This window comes from Mustela erminea, chromosome 14, assembly GCF_009829155.1.
Source record: "Mustela erminea isolate mMusErm1 chromosome 14, mMusErm1.Pri, whole genome shotgun sequence".
Lineage (NCBI taxonomy): Eukaryota > Metazoa > Chordata > Mammalia > Carnivora > Mustelidae > Mustela > Mustela erminea.
Genome location: NC_045627.1, coordinates 66,048,325 through 66,069,536, shown reverse-complemented (window position 1 = coordinate 66,069,536; position 21,212 = coordinate 66,048,325). Strand labels below are relative to the sequence as shown.

At 47.5% G+C, this 21,212-nt stretch overlaps 1 protein-coding gene across 1 annotated transcript; it reads left to right on the top strand.

Annotated features, from left to right (window-relative positions):
- The first annotated feature begins 1,222 nt into the window (after nucleotides 1-1,222).
- ACTR1A (actin related protein 1A) lies at nucleotides 1,223-20,424 on the top strand. The gene is made up of 11 exons (XM_032313559.1): nucleotides 1,223-1,368; nucleotides 11,953-12,017; nucleotides 12,329-12,404; nucleotides 13,148-13,273; nucleotides 14,062-14,186; nucleotides 15,407-15,623; nucleotides 16,800-16,892; nucleotides 17,474-17,648; nucleotides 17,737-17,798; nucleotides 18,384-18,424; nucleotides 18,601-20,424. The coding sequence occupies exons 1-11, from the start codon at nucleotides 1,321-1,323 to the stop codon at nucleotides 18,701-18,703; spliced, it is 1,131 nt and encodes a 376-aa protein (XP_032169450.1). The 5' UTR covers nucleotides 1,223-1,320; the 3' UTR covers nucleotides 18,704-20,424.
- Nucleotides 20,425-21,212: the final 788 nt, after the last annotated feature.

Genomic DNA, 21,212 nt, shown 5'->3' with positions numbered 1-21,212 from the left:
CTGAGCCACCCAGATGCCCCAAGACTTGGTAATTTTTTAATAAATGCTTTTAGTTATGACAATCTCTAATTTTTGTTTTATGCAGATGTATGCAAATTGCCTTGAGGAACACCGATATTTATTATCTGCTATGGATCCGCTCTTTCCCATTAACGTTCACTCTCTGTAACTGGGAGAATTTTTTTTTAATTGTAAGTAATCTTTACACCCAATGTGGGGCTCAAATTTACAACCACCAGATCAAGAGTCCTATGTTCTACTGATTGAGCCAGCCAGGCACCCCTGGGAGAATTAATTCACAAGGCACCTGGCTGAGAATTATTTCCCTGTGTACAATAAGGAATTCCAAGCGAAAGGAATAAAAGGAAGCCCTGATTACCAATGCTATTGACTAAAGATTCCCCGCAACTTGAAGGGGGTGGGGGTTGCATAATCTGGAGAAAAATGCACTGGGCTCATTTGAAAATAGCGACACATAACTTCTCTTCACTACCATTTTCTTATTCATCAATAGCAATTCTGACTCTTCATGAAAATCAGAGATACTAAGGCAGCTCCTGAAGCTATTAAAGGAACAATGTTTTTTAATGACCAAAAGATCACCTGTACCTTAGTTCCAAATGTCAGTCCTCAGACCAATATTAGCCTGTTGCAAAGTTTACACCCACCCAGGAAAAAACGTGAAAAGAACCAAAATGTGCTGGTTTTTCTCAAAAAGCAAATTTTATAAAATTTGTTTTCTTTTGTTCTGCGATTATGTCTTCCTTCCCCATATGCGTGTGGTGGGGGTGACATTAAATTTTCCTTTATTAGAGTTTGATGCTGATAAATGTTTATTAATGTCTTACTGACCCAAATGAAAACATAGCAACCTTATACTACCCAGGAGAAGTAGTGGCAGGACGCATCTGGAAAATCTAAACATCCACGGAATACTGGCCAATCCAAACCCAACTACAGACAAGTGCTCAAGAAGACTACATACTTCAGCATGCAGTGTGAATTCCTTCAAAGGAACCAGATCCAGGCATGCAATGCAGCCATCAATCTGCGTGCCGGTCTACTCATCCACGGAGACTACAAATCCCAGGGTATTATGAGAGGAAAGTGACGCCCTGCTCTTAAATTAGGCGGGGCTCCAAAGCTGCCGGGCGCGTTAACTCTGGTGCAAGGCATGCTGGGGGTTGTAGTTTTTTGAAGGCGAGGTCGGGCCGCTCCCTGGACGCCCTGTACCGGCGGCTAGACTGCGCATGCGTGTCAGTGGCGTTAGCAGCGGACCCGGGTGGCAGTTCCTTCCTTGGAAGGAGAGATTCTTCTGCCATGGAGTCCTACGATGTGATCGCCAATCAGCCTGTAGTGATCGACAACGTGAGTTGCGTTTTTCCTATCTCTAAACGGATTTATTCTCTGTTCCCCAAAGGGATCGCTTCCCGGGTTTCGGCCTGGGCCACCGGCTCTTTGTCACTGGCCCAGCCTGTCAGGCGGGTTCAGCAGCTGCCGCCTCTGACCTCCCCTCACCCGTAGTCCGCAGACGGGGCGGCTAGCCAGCAACCATGTGATAGAGAAGTTTGGGATGGATAAAGGGAAGGGCTGTAGTCCGAGCTGGGTCTTTGGGCCCTTGGCTCGAGGGGCCTTAGCCGTTCTGTGAGCGCCGGGCGTCCGCCCCCTCCCCAGTTTCCAATAACTCTATTGGCTCTCTTGGCTGTCCATCTTGACCGATGACCCCGCCTCTGGGCCTTGCCGGATGAAAGCAGCCCTCCGCAGTGATTGGCTTGCGCCCCCGCCGTTCTTCTGGGCCGCCATAGTGTTTCCTCTCTCTAAGGGGCGGGCGGGTGCACAAGAGCTGTAGGGATTGGCTTCGGGAACTCAACATTGGAGCAGCCTGACGGGCTGGGGCCCGCCCTCGGGTGGAGAAGGGCTAAGTTTCCTTCGGTCCCCAGCCGGGCGGGGTCTTGGGGGGTGTATATGGGTGGGGCTTGGGAAGCTGGTGCCAGAAATGGCTATAGGATTATTTCTATGATTATAGATTACAACGTTAATAAAGATCCAGAAGAAAAGAGAGTGACCAAGCAAGCAGGGAGGTACCATCTCTGGAACGCTTAGTAGCTGGGGGAAAAAATTACTAAACATATTTGCCAGGCGCTCAAGTGCTTGCAGGAGGATTTCACGTACATTCGAATGGAGTCCTCACAAAAACTGAGGGGATAGTTAAGGCAGGAAATTTGATCCTTGTTTCACAAAGGAAAAAAAACAAAAACAAAAACCCCGAAGCACTAAGAGGTAAAGTGAGCCCAAGGTCACACGGTAGAGGTGACCTAAAACCAGTGCTTTATCCGCTATTCTTCTTGCTCGTAGCCCACGCAAGTGCATCAATAATGATAAATGGAAAGAATCTAAATAACTGCTCTTAATTTGGCCGGACGGTGACTGTTGTAAAACAACTGCATTTCTGTCTTCCACTGGAAGGGCTCGTCCCGCAGAGATTGGTTGGTACCAGAGGGAAAACTGTTGAGAGAAAACTGTCAGTTCTATCCGTCCTAAGCTGTCGAATTCATTGTTGATCCGCCCTTGGGACCTTGGGCGTGTTACAAGGTGCCTTCGTTTGCATCATCTCGTTTAAGCGTCAGCTCTGGTAGGTGGATAGGAATCACTGTCCCCTGTTTATGCAGGAAAGTGAACCTGAGAGAGGTTAACTAACAGTCAGTATGCAAGTCACCTGTCTTAGAAGTTGAGGAGCCAAGACTCAAATTAAGATTGGGTTCCAAGTTTCTCATTTTTTCCAAGGAAAGGTGCTTTTTTGTTGTTGTTAGCTTTCCTTCTCTCCAGAGGTATAGCTTCTGTCTTGAAAAGCAGAAGGATGGGGTGCCTGGGTGACTCAGTGGGTTAAAGCCTCTGCCTTCGGCTCAGGTCGTGATCCCAGGGTTTTGGGATCAAGCCCCGCATCGGGCTCTCTGCTCAGCAGGGAGTCTACTTCCCCCTCTCTCTCTGCCTGCCTCTCAGCCTACTTGTGATCTCTGTCTGTCAAATAAATAAATAAAATCTTAAAAAAAGCAGGAGGATGAGCTCAATGAGACACCTCATTGAAGGAGGATTTTTGTTTTGTTTTCTTGTTGTTTGGTTGGATTTGTTTGTTTGTTTGGTCTCCCTCACTGGACTGTTAAATGCTTGGGGGGAAAGATAGCATTCTTTCATTTTTTATTACTCTAGCCTTCCCACCTTCCTTCACACACATAGCACCTATGGCCTGGCACCATTATGTGCTCAGTAATTGTTTTTTCACTGGACTGATGGATGGGTGGATGAGTGACCAAATATCACAGTAACAAAGATATCCCTAAATAAGTAAAGGTTTGAAGTGGGGAGGGATCCTAGTTAGTTACTGCAGAGGGTTAAGTAGGGCTTCTTGTTCTTGATTCGATTTTCAGAGAATACTTCATCCAGTTTGTATGTACTTCATATGTGTTTTTCTTAATTTTAAAAAGAAAAAAAAATAGAAATTAACTAGTTCCTGTTTCCATCAGCAAGGCAGAAGGAGCAGTCTGTCCATCCCATTAGATCCTTTGATTTTGGAATGTGGGGGCAGGAGTTCCATCTCCAGCCATTTTCTTTAATGTCACTTAAGCTAATGCTTTTTAGTTTCTCCTTTCTCTTTCTCCATAGTGCATTTGAAATGCATCAAAGCCGAGGTTTATTTTCAGTTTTAAGATTTATAAGAATTGATTTGTTTATTTTCTCTGGGAAACATTTTTTTTAAAGATTTTATTTATGAGAGAGAATATGAGTGGGAGAGAGAGAGAGAGCAGGAGCAGTGGGGAAGGGCAGAGGGAGAGGGAGAAGCAGACTCTCCACTGAACAGGGAGTCTGATGTGGGGATCATTCCCAGGACCCAGAGATCATGACCTGAGCTAAAGGCAGTCGCTTAACCGACTAAGCCACCCATGTGCCCCTGGGAAAACATTTCTTTTATCATCCCAATAATTAGTCCAAAAGGTGAAGTGAGAGAAATTCTCCCATTAGGACTTACTGAACATCTGCCACATGTTTAGATCTGGAATCTCAGGTAGTTCTTGCTGTTTGACATTTAGAGATTTTGTTTTGTTTCGAAGTAAAAGATGGATAGGAAAAATACCGTGAAATATCTGTGAGAATAATGTGTATCTAGCAGACTTAACTGCTCCATAGTTACACATTGCTACAACTTTATTTCTGGGCGAAGGAGAGTGTAATTAAAAGAAAGAGGAGGGATGCCCATGTGGCTCAGTCAGGTAAGCACTGAACTCTTGATTTTGGCTCAGGTTGTGATCTCAGGGTCATGAGATCAACCCCTCACTCGGGCTCTTCCATCAGCAGGGAAGTTGGCTTGAGGTTCTCTCCCTCTCTGTCTGCTTCTCCCCTGCTCACATGTACACAATGCTCTCTTGCTCTCAAAAAAATAAATAATCTTTAAAAAAAAGTGGGGGGGAGAACAAAGAAATCAGGGAAAAGAGGGAAGAGCCTCATTATCAGTTCACAGCCTTTCCAAGTCTTAAAATAATTGTTGACTACTCCTTTCTTCCTATTCTGGAACCAAACCAATTCATGAGAATTTAATGAGGGAAATGCAAGGGGAGGTGCACATGTGTGCAGTTTAATGACAACGATAAAGTGATAGGTATTTTTAAAAACTGAATACAAGTCATTCTTAAAAAAAAAGCAGGAGGTATGTCCTGACATATAAAGGTATGTCATATGACATATAAAGGTATGTCATAGATAGTAATATAAGAGGAAGGCAGCTCCCAGGCCACATTTTGATGACTATGACACTTTGATTGGAATACTGTGTTTATTCTGAAGCCCAAATCTTTGCTGAGATCTCAAAGGTTAAGTTCTGTCCTAAAATGGATCAATGTTCTGGTCAATCTTAAAACTGTCTTTGTGACTATTTGGGCCTAAATGCTGGAATAGTATCAGATCTTTTCAAGTTCATCAATAAACTAAGTAAGTGTCACTGTTTGAGGGGGGGGATCTTATACTGCTTTAGCCCACCTTTTTTTAAAAAACGAGATAGTTAAACATGCAGGAAATTTCAGAGAAGTATATAACTAGCACCCACACAGCACGTGTTTACCACCCACATTTACTAAATGTTGACATTTGCCATATTTGTTTCAGGATTTTTTTTTTTTTTTTTTTTTACGATTTTATTTATTTATTTGACAGAGGGAGCACAAAGCAGGGGAAGCAGGCTCCTAGCTGAGCAGGTAGCCTGATTCGGGGCTTGATCCCAGGACCCTGGGATCATGACCTGAGCTGAAGGCAGATGCTTAACCGACTGAGCCACCCAGGTGCCCCTGCTTCAGGATCTTTTTTTAGGAAATAAACATTACAGATATAATTGAAGTCTCTTTGTGTACCCCTCCACAATCCTGTCCTTTTTGTCCCAGAAGTAACCTCAGAAGCAAACTATCATCATAAATTGATGTGCTCCTTTCCATTCATGATTTTGCAGACATAGATATTTTATAGTGCATGTGCAGTATTGGTGTTTTGAATTTTTAGTTAAGTGCTGTCATCTTATTTGCCAGCTCTTTTTTTTTTTTTTTAAGATTTATTTATTTGAGAGAGAGCCAGCATGCACAGGTGGAGGGGAAGAATGAGAGGAAGAGAGAAACCCAAGCAGACTAACTGTGTTGAGCCCAGAGCCCAACATAGGGCTCGATCTCACAACCCTGAGATCACAACCTGATCCAAAACCAATAGTCGAATGTTTAACCAAGTGCCCCACCCAGGCACCCCAACTTCTTCCTTTTATTATAGAAAATGTCAAATATAAACAAAAGGACAGGAAGAACATAACAAACATCCACATAATCATCACCTAGCTGTGACACTTATCAACTCCTGCCTAATCTTTTTTTAACTCTATTCCCACCTACTTCCCTCTCCCATACTGTGGGAGTTTTTTAACTTTTTAAAAATTTATTTATTTTTTAATTTAATTTAATTTTTTTAAGATTTTACTTATTTATTTGACAGACAGAGATCACAAGTAGGCAGAGAGGCAGGCAGAGAGAGGGGAGGAAGCAGGCCTCCCTGCTGAGCAGAGAGCTCGATGTGGGGCTCGATCCCAGGACCCTGGGATCATGACCTGAGCCAAAGGCAGAGGCTTTAACCCACTGAGCCACCCAGGTGCCCCTATTTATTTTTTTAAAGATTTATTTGAGAGAGAGCATGTAGGCAGGGGGAAGGACAAAGGGAGAGAGAGAATCTCAAGCAGACTCCACCCTGAGTGTGGAGCTCAACATGGCGCTCAGTCTCACCACCCTGAGATCCTGACCTGAACTGAAATCAAGAGTGGGTTACTTAGCTGACTGGCCCACCCAGGCACCCCTTTAATTTCTTTTTTTAAGTAAGCTCTATGCCCAGTGTGAGGCTTGAACTCATAACCCTGAGATCAAGAGTCGCATGCTCTACTGACAGAGTCAGCCAGCTACCCTCTCCCACACTGTTTTAAAAATATAATCAGGGGAAATATATAAAATCAGGGGTACCTGCGTGGCTCAGTCGGTTAGGCATCTGCCTTCAGCTCAGGTCATGAACCTGGGGTCCTGGGATGGAGCCCCATGACTGGCTCCCTGCTTAAGGTATCTGCTTCTCGCTCTCCATCTGCCTCTTCCCCCAGCTAATGCTCTCTCTCGGGACACATGCTCTCTCTCGGGACACATGCTCTCTCTCTCAAATAAATAAATAAAATCTTGGGCGCCTGGGTGGCTCAGTGGGTTAAGCCGCTGCCTTCGGCTCAGGTCATGATCTCAGGGTCCTGGGATCGAGGCCCGCATCGGGCTCTCTGCTCAGCAGAGAGCCTGCTTCCCTCTCTCTCTCTCTGCCTGCCTCTCCATCTACTTGGGATTTCTCTCTGTCAAATAAATAAATAAAATCTTTAAAAAAAAAAAAAAAAAAAAAAAAAAAAAAATAAATAAATAAAATCTTAAAAAAAAAAACCATAATCAATATACTATTATCAAACCTAAAAAAATTAAGAATAATCCCTTAATGTCATCAAATGCCCAATGTTCAAATTTCACAAATGGTCTTAATTTTATTATTATTATTATTATTATTATTTTATAATTTGTCATCAGCTCTTGAGATCTGCTGATTCACTTAAGTCTTGTTTATTTTTTAAGATTTTATTTATTTAATGGGGCACCTGGGTGGCTTAGTGCATTAAGCCTCTGCTTTCGGCTTGGGTCGTGGTCTCAGGGTCCTGGAATCGAGCCCTGCATCGGGCTCTTTGCTCAGCGGGGAGCCTGCTTCCCCTTCTCTCTCTGCCTGCCTCTCTGCCTACTTGTGATCTCTCTCTGTCAAATAAATAAATAAAATCTTTTTTAAAAAAAGATTTATTAATTTTGAGAGAGAGAGCACACGTTAGTTTTAGCAGGGAGAGGGGCAGAGGCAGCAGAAGGAGAGAGAGCTCTCAAGCAGACTCCATGCTGAGCTCAGAACCTGAAGTGGGGCTCAGTCTCACGACCCTGAGATTAGAACCTGTTGAAATCAAGAGTTGGACACTCAACCGACTGAGCCACCCAGGCGTCCCTGATTCACTTAAGTTTAAGAGACACTAGAATTAGCTGAGGAAATGAAGTCAGCATATTTATTTTTTGTCACATTGTCACTTGTGATGTGATATTCAACCTGTTGGTTGTCAAACTTCAGCAAGAATCCATCCCCAGCTTGCTGGAAAGGATGAAGGGGAGGGGACTTACAGAGTTCCCTGTGTAGTTGTGTGTATTTTGAGAGCCCTGGATGTGCTTCACACCAGGTGAGGTGCTCTGAGGGTAAGAAAAAAAACCAGGTACCACGTGGAAGGAGAAACATGAATTAGTCGCTGGGAATGCCTTGAATAGGAGTTTCGAACCCAGTACTTGCAGAAGCCAAGGAGGAACATAAAAAGGGGGAGGAGGAGGGTAGCCATAAAGAAGGCATGAGGACTCTGGAAAGTGCCTTGAGTGGGCCTGACCAAAGAGCCAGCTGCTTTTCACTTCCAGCCATTTGCCCCCATGTAGGAATGGAGACCCAGTGTTGCCAGATTTTCTGCTGTTTTGAGAGAAAGCAGAAAATTGACAGATTGTATATGCAGTCTAATTTTAAAAAAAAATTTTTTTTAAGATTTCATTTATTTTTTTGACAGAGAAAGACACAGCAAGAGAGGAAACACAAGCAGGGGGAGTGGAAGAGGGAGAAGCAGGCTTCCCACCGAGCTGGGAGCCTGATGCAGGGCTCGATCCCAGGACCCTGGGCTCATAACCCAAGCCAAAGGCAGATGCGTAATGACTGAGCCATTCAGGGGCCCCTGCAGTCTAATTTTTAACTCTTGGGAGTTAATTTAAAAGTAGTTTGTAGTCTCAGAGACAGAAAATAGATTTCATGGTTGCCGAGGACTGCTTGGTGGGAGAGGGCAGGTAGGACGGAGACTGCCGGTGAAAGGATACAGTTTCCGGGACGACGAGGAGGTTCTGACATTTCATTGCGGTGAGGATTATATGACTGTGGCTATACTAAGAACCACTGAGTTATACACCTTAAGTGGGTAAATTATATGGTAGTGAATTTTATTTCAATAAAGTTTTTTTTATAAAAAGTGGTTCGTGGGCCAAACAAAATATGTCTTCGTGCCAAAATAGGCCCTCAGTGCCCTGGGACCTGAGACTCCACCTCTCAGCATCCTTTTCCCACTTGTAAAATGGGAGATGGGGAGGCTCCTTCCCAGCATATCAAGAATAAGCAGCGGTGCTTAGGTGAAAGGTTGCCCAAGGCACATAGTCAGCAGGTCCTGGGAGAGCCTGGTTGAGGGGTTTGCTGCTTGCCTGCTTCAGAGGGGCTCCTGCATGGCTCAGTGGGCTAAGCCTCTGCCTTTGGCTCAGGTCATGGTCTCAGGGTCCTGGGTTTGAACCCTGTGTTAGGCTCTCTGCTCGGCGGGGAGCCGGCTTCCCCCACTCTCTCTGCCTGCCTCTCTGCCTACTTGTGATCTCTCTCTTTCTCTCTGTCAAATAAATAAATAAATAATCTTAAAAAAAAAAAAAAGCTTTAGAAAGAAAACAGTTGGCCATTGGTGGTTCGCAACAGACTTGAGTCGTCAGATCTCAAATATTTATGACAAAACTACTTTTTCAAGAAGGCTCTCTACAAGGCACTTACTTACTTGGCTTTGCCAGAGTGAATAACAAAGAGAATAGAAGCTCATTTGCCAGGTACATAGTTCCTAGTTACAAATACTATTAAAGAAATGGACAGGGTCCTTCTATAATCCTGTGGTGGCGAGGTTTTAGCAGAACCGAAGCAGCTCAGCAGCCTCCCCCATCCCCACTCAGTCTTCACCCAGTTGCTGGCGGGGTGAGACTGCAGAGACAAGCTGGGTCTGGTTCCACCGCGTGCCTCATTCCCGACGCTGCCTTCACCTTTCCTGCACCGCCTCTGCCCAAGGCTGCTGCCGTTCCAGCCGCCTGCTCAGGCTCCATACTTGAGGCTTCACCTACCAATCATTTGAGCTCGGTTTTAATTTTAGGCAGCCCGCATCTGTTTGAGTACCCTCAAATGCCAGAGACTGCTGATACATAAAGTCTCTGAGCTTGAGGCACTTGGGCTGAAAATGGACAAAAATGGAAACCATAAATTCAAACAGATAGCAGAAGGAAATGCAGACTACCTAATGGTACAGGTAATGGTGATTTTGTGAAATAATAGGAAGGGGAAAATTAATTCCAACAGGGGATTATCCTTCTGGAGGAAGGCAATGATATTAGAACTGGGTCTTTAGGACACCTGCGTGGCTCAGTCGGTTAAGCATCTGCCTTCGGCTCGGGTCATGATCCCAGGGTGCTGGGATCAGGTGCCCCATCAGCCTCCCTGCCCCGTGCGGAGTCTGCTTCTCCCTGTGCCCTTCCCCCTGCTGTGACCTTTGCTCTCAAGTAAATAAATAAATAATCTTAAAAAAAAAAAAAAGAAAGAACTGGGTCTTTATACTCTTACTGGGAAGGACAGAGATGAAGAAATAAACCTAACATCTTTATTTGCCTTGTCACTCAGACTCTAGTCTGATTTTGCTAGTAAACTCAAAATTAAATATCCAGGGAAATCATCTTTTCAAAATATCTAGACTCTGAAATGCAGGTCTCATCTTTACTTGTTTTCAACCTCTGCCAGGAGGTCCAATTAGTCTGTTGGCATCACCACGCCCAGATGAAGGCTAAGAGCAATTATTGGAAGCTTGAGCCAACAAGTTCCCGCAGTTCTCCTGTGCAGTGCTGTTCTCACTCCTCATGCCCCTGTCCCGGAGCCCTGGGGCTGCAGCAGTGGTTCTCCCTCTCGCCCAGGCCCTCAGCTCAGTTTACAACTGCACCTTTTCCAGGCTCCTTGCTGTTCTGCCCAGGCCGATGAGTTTGCACATTGTCTCCTGTTTTCTCTCTTTTTTGTTGGCAGAGATTCCTGCTATCTTAGAGAACTGCTATTCCTTATGCTTTAGCTACTTCTTCCTCCCTCTGTCTTGCCAGAGTCAAGCACTAGGATGGCCTATCTAACCACCTCCCCTGCCCACCCACCCACCCCAGCACACATACATATACTTCTCCTGTAGAAGAGCAGGAATAAGAGAAAGGAAACCAGGGGTGTTGCAGGGAAGCCTTTGGTGCAAAGATAACCTTGGCTATTTAGCATCTCCTGATGTGTTTACTACCGCTTGCTGCATGGGTTCTGGAAATATCACTCTCCACCCCAAGAGAAGGGGTCAATAGGCAGCAGGAAAAGGCTTGCGCCTATTATATGTGCAGCCGCAAACCGTGTTGGAGTGGAAGGGTGAGCTTATCAAATGTGGTGGTAGGAGAGTTCAGAAGAGAACAGGCTCTATCCGCAAGCAGTAGCAAGCCTCGACGTCATGGCTAGAGACATTTACTTTGGTTGGGCCCTAGGTGGTACCAGAGATGTTGACAGAGAAGTCACATTCTCTTCTGACACCCACCCAATTTACCAAGGATTGAAGCATCAGGATTGTAATGTTGGGTCTCTTGTTGGGTGATGCTTTAGAACTTCCCTGCTCTTTACCAGCAGGAGACCTGTGAGTAAAAGAAAGCACAGTAATATATAAAATAAAATAAAAAATAAAACCACCACAACCCTCCTCCCACAGACCATAGAGCTTTGCCCCTGCAGTACGAACCAGACAATATATGTTCCATCAGAGTCAGCTTCAAGCCTGGTGGTGTTCACGGTGGTGTCTGTCCTAGACACCCTGGAGGGCAGAGAGTGTTCAGGCCTGAGTTGGGAAAGTAGGTTAACAGTGTCCCATGTGGTTTAACAGAAAGAATCACATTCTTCCCACCCTGGTTATGTTCCTGAACTTGGCTGCTTTGGTGATTCTAGGTACTTTTCTCTTCCCTCGGGTTTTCTCTTTTTCTTCTCTTTATTAGTATTATTTTTGATTCCAGAAGGAAAGCATGGTCAATGCAGAAAAGTCAAAGAAGGGGCACCAGGGTGGCTCCTCAGTTAAGCATCTGCCTTCAGCTCAGGTCATGATCCCAGGGTTCTGGGATCGAGCCCTGCATCTGGCTCCCTGTTATTCCGGAAGCCTGCTTCTCCCTCTTCCACGCCCCCTACTTGTGTTCCCAATATCGCTGTGTCTCTCTCTGTCAAATAAATAAATAAAATCTTTTAAAAAAGAAAAGAAAAGAAAGTTCAAAGAATGCCAAAAAATCAAGTAATACTTTGAGTATACAGTGAAAGTATACAGGAGGGAAGTCCCACTTCCCTCCTGGAGGCATGTGTACCCTCTACAGATGTTCATGCAAATGGACATATTATATCCAGATATAAGGCCTCTTTTAAATAAAAGTGAAACCATACTATACATACTATATGATATATATCTCTTATTTTTGTCATACTTCTGACTTCTCTTTCTTTCTCCTCTCTCCTCAGGGATCTGGTGTGATTAAAGCTGGTTTTGCTGGTGATCAGATTCCCAAATACTGCTTTCCAAACTAGTAAGTAATTCTGTAGCATAGTCGGAGGCTTGTCAGCTTTGTTTTGGGGTCAGCCCTCCACCTTTTACAGAGAAGGATCTCTGATTTGGGTCAGAAATATACAAATAACTTAAAATAATACATGTTTATTGTAGAAATCGTGGGCAATGCAAAAAAGTAGACGAAAATCAAAATGAACTTTAACCTCACTTCTCAGAGATAATGACAGTAGAACTGGGTCTGTTTCTTCCCATCCAAGCATGCACATCTGTACAGCCTTCCGTGTTCTGTCGTGAAATGAAAAGTAATGGTCCTCCTGCTCTCTTTTTTAGTGTGGGCAGACCCAAACACGTTCGCGTCATGGCCGGAGCCCTTGAAGGTGACATCTTCATTGGGCCCAAAGCCGAGGTAACTCCCAGTTCTACTGAAGAAGCCTCAAGCCAGCAGAGGACCTTCGTTGTTCCCCAAAAGGGCAGTGGGACAGCCATGAGTAAAAGGAGCAGTTTCCTCTTAAAATATCACCTTTGGCCCCCTCATCCCAGGTCTAGTTGGTTCACGTCTCCCAGGAGCAGCCTCTGGTTTTAGAGAGGAAATATCTGGAACCGCACTTGGGGAGAGAGAGACCAGTTTAGAAAACAGGGCTTTTGCTTTCTTCCGTATTCTGTCACTACCTTGCCAATGGCCAAATTGGCTAGCTTCATTATTTTTTGGCAAAAGGGATTCAGGGGGAGATCCTGGCTGGGATACCCTGGGGATGAGTTAATTAGCACCACTCGGAGGAACCATGGGCAGCTTCTAGAAGCAGACCAACAGAATCATTGTTGTCAACCTTGGGGGCAAGTGCTGAGGCCCAGGGGTGAGAGCCAGGAGATTTGTATCCTGGGGTCAGACCATGAGGAGGGTACCTCCTGTCACTTGCCATAAGGATACTGAGGGGCCATGGAAATGCAGAAGCCCTCTGCCCTGCTGGCTAATTGGACAGTGAGAACAGTTTGCAGCATACAGTTTAGACACGAGGCAAACGGGAGCCTAACTTCAGCCCTGGGTGAGGACCATGCAGTGGCCACTCCTAGTCCTAGAGGAGTGGGGGCCCCCTGGGCCACCTAGCTGAGAAGCTGGCTGCCGCTGCAAGTCCTGCTCTCTGCCCGCAGGAACACCGAGGGCTGCTGTCCATCCGCTACCCCATGGAACATGGCATCGTCAAGGACTGGAACGACATGGAGCGCATCTGGCAGTATGTCTATTCCAAGGACCAGCTGCAGACTTTCTCTGAGGAGGTGAGGGTCCCGGGAGCGGGGTGTACAGAGCTATGCAGAGCCACTGCCCCAGAGAGGAGGAGCAGGGAGATCGCTGCCAGAGTGTTGGACTCTTGCTGGGCCACCAAGCCTTATGCTCCTCAGACAAGTCTGTCCCTAGTCTACACACAAGTCCTATGACAGATGGAGAATATTATCTCCATTTTCCAAACAAGGAAACAGAAGTTCAGGAAAGCCAAGGAGTCTTTCCAAGATCACTAGGGAATAGAGTGGGAAAGCTGGGACTCAAACCCATGTCTTTCAGACTTCGGAGCTTATACTCTAACTTCTAAGGAAATAACTCTCAGTGCACAATAACAAAGGAAGGTGAATATTAGACATATCAGCATTTCCAGGGGAGGGATATGTTTGGTTTTCAAAAATACCTTCAATATTTAAATTTAATTTTGGAAAAAAGTTTAAATAATTATTTTTAATATAAGAATTCCAAATTTAGATTTAAGCAGAATCTGGACAATTAGAGGTATACAGTAGATACAGGAGCTTATGTAAGAATCTTGGGGACAAGGAGGGGAGAAAGGGGGTAGAGGCAAGGCCAGAACGAGACTTTTAAAGGGGCATGAATTTGGAAGGTTGACACATTGGCTTGTGCAGGGGAAGTTGGTGGGCCCAGCTTGCCTTTTTTTGGTGGGGGATTCACAAAGGTCCCCCCAGCTTTCTAGCCCAGCACACAAGGGCTTCTGCCCTGGTGCTGATAAAGGGTAGAAATCTTGACTTGCCCTGATTGCCCTCTGGGCATCTTTCACCAGCATCCTGTGCTCCTGACGGAGGCGCCTTTAAACCCACGGAAAAATCGCGAACGAGCGGCTGAAGTTTTCTTCGAGACCTTCAATGTACCAGCCCTTTTCATCTCCATGCAAGCTGTGCTCAGCCTGTGAGTAGCTGCCTGGCTGGCTAGCCTGGCCTCTTGAGGGCAGAATGGAGATGCGTCTCCTAGAGGCGGGAAAAGGGAATATTGAGACTGTGTCCCATTCTTGCTTCTCTTGTTCTTTGTCTTGGCGACTGGGTGCCCAGGGCTCTCCACTCTGCCTGCTAGGAAGGGCCATACACTGCTACAGTTCTTCCCAAAGGCCCCCTAATGTGTTCGGATGTTTATCCAGTGCCTACTCGTATAGACGTTATGCCAAGCTGCTGACAGAGCTGTGATGGAAACACCACCACGGGGTCCCTGTTCTCACACCCCTATCATCCCTGTCATGCTCCCAGCCTGCCTCATCCCAGGGTTAGGTGTAGGGCCGAGGGTGTACACTGGTGACCCGCAGGCAAGATGTGTTTGATCCCATTGAAAAACTGTGAGCCAGCATTTTAACTAGATTTCCGGGGCACCTGGCTGGCTCAGTTGGTAGAACATGTGACCCTTGATCTCAGGATTGTAAGTTCAAGCCCCACATGAGGCATAGAGTCTACTTTAAAAAAAAAAAAAAATTGGGAGATTTTTCTATCAAAATCCAAACTTTCGGCTTTTCTCAAAAAAACTGGGATGATCTAGCAGTGCTGGGCGCATTCCTATAGGACAAAAGTCAGCTGGAGCCAAAGTAGCTGCTGCCACTTCCAGTTGAGTTTGCAAGCCTGACTGCCACAGCCCACTCTGTTCCTTGTTGTCTTCCCAACATGAGGGACTGTCCATTGCTGTTTCTCAAACAGCACAGGTTTTTCCCCATCGTATCACAGAAATATGTCTATACTCTTGACTGCTACCACCTGAGAATCTAGGAGGCCATGTGAGGAAAAAGCGAGTTTTTTGTGGAAGTGAAAATATTCTTATTTTCCTTTACTCATTTATCTTTCCTGCATGGCCCCTGTAGACATTCGAGGTTTTTCCTCTTGTCTGGAAAGTGGAAACTGCCCCGTAGGCTGGGTTCCTGAAGCAGTCAAAGGCAGGCCATCACCTGTGATTGAAGGAGGCTCAGCTCCTTTCCAGGTTTTTCAGGCTTGCTTATGCTCAGGCTTCCTTAGTACTGCGTCCAGTCTAAAGTTCTTAGAGAAAGGTAGGCCTCCGCTTTAGTTTAGCTGACTTTGAACTCTAAAACAAAATGAGTTTCTTCCCCAGATGAGGAAGCAGGGGTTAGTGATGATTTGCCCCCTGTGCTTCAGTTACGCCACAGGCCGGACCACAGGCGTGGTGCTGGATTCTGGGGATGGTGTCACGCATGCCGTGCCCATTTATGAGGGCTTTGCCATGCCCCACTCAATTATGCGCATCGACATCGCTGGTCGAGATGTCTCTCGCTTCCTTCGCCTCTACCTGCGGAAGGAGGGCTATGATTTCCACTCATCGTCCGAGTTTGAGATTGTCAAGGCCATAAAAGAAGTGAGTGCTGCCCCACACACCCAGGGATGGGATGGGGAATGGGAACAGGGCAGCCAGGACCTCTGTGACCTGGAGTAAAGAGAGGCGAAGCGCCAGTCCTGAGGGGTCTCTGGTCAAGCTCTGTTCTCCCCATCCAAGCCTCCTGACTACCTTATGATGGGGGGCTGAGGGGGGCTCACACTGATGGTTCCTGTCCCCAAGTGCTGCCATCTTGTGGGGGAAAGGGAGATGCTGTTATTTCTTAAGCTGGGTGATGGGTATACCAGTGTTTATTATGTTTTTATAACTTATATTATATGTTCTTTTGTAAAAGAACACATGTTCTTTTACATCCTTAAAGAAGTCAGAATACGGTTTTCTTTTTCTTTTTTTTTAAGATTTATTTACTTATTTGATACACAGAGATCACAAGTAGACAGAGAGGCAGGCAGAGAGAGAGAGAAGGAAGCAGGCTCCCCGCTGAGCGGAGAGCCAAATGAGGGGCTTGATCCCAGGACCCTGGGACCATGATCCGAGCCAAAGGCAGAGGATTTAACCCACTGAGCCACCCAGGCGCGCGCCCCCAGTTTTCTTTTTTTTAAATGAACATTTTTGTTTTTGTTTTAAGATTTTATTTATTTATTTGCTAGTAAGCGAGCAAGAGAGAGTACAAGCAGGGAGAGTGGCCGGTAGAGGGTGAAGCTGGCTCCCCACTGAGCAAGGAGTCTGATGTGGGGCTCAGTACCAAGACCCTGGGATCATGACCTGAGCCTAAGGCAGACGCTTAACTGACTGAGCCACCCAGGCAGTGGGTAGTAGTTTCCTTTTAAATAAACTAGATCCTCCTGCCACCCATGGCTCTAGGGAAACCTGAGCTGGGTAGATGGGACCCAGAACCACAAGTAGTAGAAGGGAAAAAGAAGCCTAAGTCTGTACTAAAATTGGGTTGTGGTCTCAGACCCAGCTCCAGAGAGCCAGTTTCCAAGCCTGCCCATGAGGAAGATGAGCAGGTAGGAACTTGAATCCTAAGTGCCACCCAGTGAAGGCCGACAGAGGCCACCCTGCCGTGCTCCAGGGCAGGAGCTCTGGGACCCTTTAGGGCAATCAGCGTGGTTGGCAGATGTCTGCAGCAACACTGGGACTTTGACCAGGTAGGCCTAGGTTTCCCACCTGCCTGACTCATGCTCGGTCCTGCAGAGAGCCTGCTACCTGTCCATAAACCCACAGAAGGATGAGACTCTAGAGACGGAGAAAGCTCAGTACTACCTGCCCGACGGCAGCACCATTGAGGTAGGTCTGGATCTCCCTTCACTCCCCGCAGGTCCCCAGAAGCTCAGGGCCCCAACAGAACTCCCCAGGGGAAGACTGGACTCACATGCACCAACCCTTTTACACCCTCTGCCTGGAGCCCTGGAGCTCTTGAATGGCACTGTCTCCTGCAGAGCGAGGCATCAAGGGGTTTGGAAGAAGGTGGTTAGTGCTGTTTATCACTTATCACTTTGGCACAGTATAGGGTGAGCTACCTCTTCCTGGACCTGCATTAGTAGGAAGAAATTTCCATGAATGAATAAACCCATGAATTTATTATAAGGTCTCTTGGCTGGAAAGTCCCAGAGCTAGGATTAAACATAAGAGCTTCCTCTCTCTGGTTTCCCAAGAGCTCTCCTTGTCCCTTTTTGTTTCCCATTTGTTCCCCAGAGTTTTGTCTTGGTGTTTTGAGGCTCGGCTCTTGACATACCAGGTCTCCCCTGAGCCTGGCCTTCCTAGCCGCCTGGTCACTAACAGATGGGCAGAGGGGCCTCTTCCACTGTCACTCCTAAAGGGACCTCAGCCCTGGGCCCAGCCTCTGAGTTTGCCCCCCCACCCTGCAGATTGGTCCTTCCCGATTCCGAGCACCTGAGCTGCTATTCAGGCCAGACCTGATTGGAGAGGAAAGTGAGGGCATCCATGAGGTGCTGGTGTTTGCCATCCAGAAGTCGGACATGGACCTGCGGCGCACACTTTTCTCGAACATTGTCCTCTCAGGAGGCTCCACCCTGTTCAAAGGTTGGTCTTTGCTCTCGGGGCCCATTGCCAAGGAAGTTTCCAGGTGCCCAGAGAATTGACTTGAGATTCCCCTGTGCTGCCTATTCAGGTTTCGGTGACAGACTACTGAGTGAAGTGAAGAAACTGGCTCCGAAAGACGTGAAGATCAGGGTAGGAGCATAGTGGGGGCTGGGGCTTCATGGAACCGGGCCTCCCCTCTGAGGCTAGACAGCTCCCAGCTTCCACACTGACCTTGACGTCTATCAGAGGGGAGAACCCATTTTCCTTTTCCCTCCCAACAGAAGGGGGCAGTTCTGATACCCTGATGGCACAGGCCGCTAGGCTTGAGGGTCCCACATGTAGTCTTTCAGAGAAAGCATAATGTTGACACATTGACTCCTAGTGCTCCCTCGTGACCAGTCCACCATCTTAGTGCCTCCTGAGGGAGGCTAAATGAAGGAGTGTGATTGCTGCCATGGAGTCTGCTTCCGATCAGCCCCAGCAGAATCTTGTCCCCTGACAGCCCCAGCTTCTCTGATAGCTGTAGATACATAGGGCTGCTGGAAATCTGCTCCTCCAGATGAGTGTCGGGCTGGCCACAGTACCCCCCAGAGAGGCCACGGGGTCCAGCAGGGACATTGTGTGAAATGCATCCACTGCCTTGGGCATTAAAATTGGCCATAAAGATGAGCATTGGACGGGAAAGGAACAAGGAGGGTGAAAGTCTCAGACTCCTCTTTCCACCTACCCTTTCAGATATCTGCACCTCAGGAGAGGCTGTATTCCACATGGATTGGGTGAGTAGTTCTCCTGGGAATAAGAGCGGAACAGGAAGTGAGGGCATCATTACCTCTCACCACCCCATCCCTTTAAAGCAAAGCCTTGACTGCTTTGGCCCCATGGGGACTGGCCAGCTCTACAAATATCTACTTTCTCCCTCTCACAACATTCCTTGGGATTCCCTCCACTCCAGGGGCTCCATCCTCGCCTCCCTGGACACCTTTAAGAAGATGTGGGTCTCCAAGAAGGAATATGAGGAAGACGGTGCCCGATCTATCCACAGGAAAACCTTCTAATGTTGGGACATCATCTTCACCTCTCTCTGAAGTTAACTCCACTTTAAAACTCGCTTTCTTGAGTCGGGAGTGTTTGCGAGGAACTGCCTGTGTGTGTGAGTGTGTGTGTGGATGTGTGGGTACGAATGTGTGCGCATATGCAAGAGCCGTGTGGCCCCGGGGATCCCAGGGCCCAGAAAGGACGATGAACTACCCATGATGGCAACGGCCTGAGGCCTGGGGTTGACCACTAACTGGCCCCCGACAGGGAAGAGTGCTGGCAGAGGGCTCCACTCCTTCGTCAGCTGGGCCTTCGTCTGGCTGTGTGGGACTACGTTTACTACCATAGGGAGACAGAGAGGGTAAATCCCGGGAGACCTTGCTGCTGCCCATCCTCGGCTGGGCTAGCCCCACCCCGTCCCACCCCCAGGGTGCCCCGAGGCCCAAGGCAGCCGCTGCCTCCCTTGCTCATCCTTCTGCTCTCCATGCCAGTTTTCATGGACTGAGGACTGGGGCTGAAGTTGAGTTCTGTCTGGTTTTGTTGCAGTTTGGGTTGGGGAAGGCTGGGAAAGCACTCCAAGAGCTATTACTGAGACTCTGGGGTCAGGAGACGGCAGGGGGCCCTCCTCACCTGGGGACCAGGACCACACTGGGCATTTGAAGAGGCAGGAGTAGTGCTATACTTCTGATGGGTGGCAGAGTGAATGCTCCAACCCTCAGCCCCTGTCCAGGGGGTCTCGGGAGAGCATCAGGAGCCTATTGGCCCCAGGCCCTGTTACTTGCTTCTCATCCATCCTTGGGCAATGCCATCTTTAAACAGTTTTATTTATTGACGTGTTTGTTCAGTATGGGACTGGAGAGGGAGCTCACCGCCTCCTGCCCACCAGTCACCCTGTTCACACTGATGTTTACAGCACCTCGGTTTAGCATAGTCCAGGGCCCCGCCACTCCCTGCTAACGGTGAACTGACAGTATCCACAGGCCTCAGGCCTATTTAGGATCAGAGGCTACATTCAAAGTCACTACCACCAGCCTCTTTCTTCCTCTTCCATTTGCTCACTGCCCTGGGATCAACAGGCTGGTTGCCAGTTGGATTTTTTTGAAACAGGAGGTAGAATCACTCTTTGGCAGAGGCCTCTAGCAAAGGAGGGGTATTGGGGATCCAGCCCCCTTAGGACTGGAGAAAGAGCTGCCATTAACCAGGTTGCCTTTTCCCACTCTAGCTGTTCCCCCCCCCGGGGAGAGGGGAACAGGGGGCTCTAGGTTGTAGAGGTGACAAGGCCCCAACTGGGCTGATTTGTGCCATTCTTAACTTTGGACTTATGTGTTAAAGGAGGGTGGGGTCAGACCAGAGTGCCAGGCGCTGACAGGCTCATCTCCCCTGATCCAGTGGGGCCAGGTGCCTACCCTGGACTAGGCTGGCCTAGCAGTGTCCAAAGGCTCTTTAGCTCAGATGGTGCAAAGCTGGGGTCAGCAGATCTTCATCGGCACCCTCACCTGTGACACCAAGACCCGCCCCAATCCCAGACTCCAGGCAGCCTTCTCCCCCATGCCGTCCAACGACCAAAGGCCCTGCCAGGTATGGGCCGCAGCAGCAGGTGTGTGTGAAAGCGATGTGGCGACCCACGGACTGCAGAGTGCTTAACCAGCTCACCTCCCTTCTCCTAGCCCAAGCCTGTCCCTTGCACAGACCACGTTGCCTGGTGGGGCCCAATGTACTTAAATAAAGTCGTTCCAATAGACGCATCAGCTGGGCCTCTTTCTCTGATGCTGGGTGGGAAGAGGAGCTGTGGGCTCTGAATCTGAGGTGGTGATTGGGCCTTGTGTGTCCTCTAGAGGGCACTCTTGTACCAGCCAGACTTGGCCAGCCCTTCACCCAGGTCGCAGCTGGTCGCAGCCTGTCAAGTGGATACAGGAAGGTGTTGTTCATGCCAAAGCCCCAATTCAGGAACTGAAGGTCCCAGCCCTGCACATACACTAAAACCCATGACTAAAACTACCTCAGATGAGGGGAGCACCTTTTGACATCTGTGAAGTCAGAACTTCCACATGGATAAGAAGCTCAGGAGCTTAAAATGTAAAATGTAGTTCCTGGGGCCCACACTCAGATATTCTGACTAATCAGCTCTCCATTTTAAACCTGGTGGGGGCGATTTCCAGGCCCTTTGCAAATATTAACTTATCTGATCCTCCCAACAACCCTGCGAAGTAGATATTTTTATTACCCACTTTGCAGATGAATTAGAGCCACAAAAAGATTATGTAATTTCCCAAAGCTCTGCTGTTTATCAGCTAGGATTTGAATCCAGGTAATACAGACCTAGAGCCTAAAGTTTTAGCCACTATACATATCCTTAAAAACCACTGGCCTTAAGCAGTAGGTCCCAATCAAGTGGGACATGCCTGGCAATGTCTGGAGACACTGGGTTGTCACCACTTGTTGGGAAATGCTACTGGCATCTAGGCAGAGGCCAGGGATGCCACTTCAAATATTCATAACAAAGAACTATCTGGCTCCGAACGTCCTTAG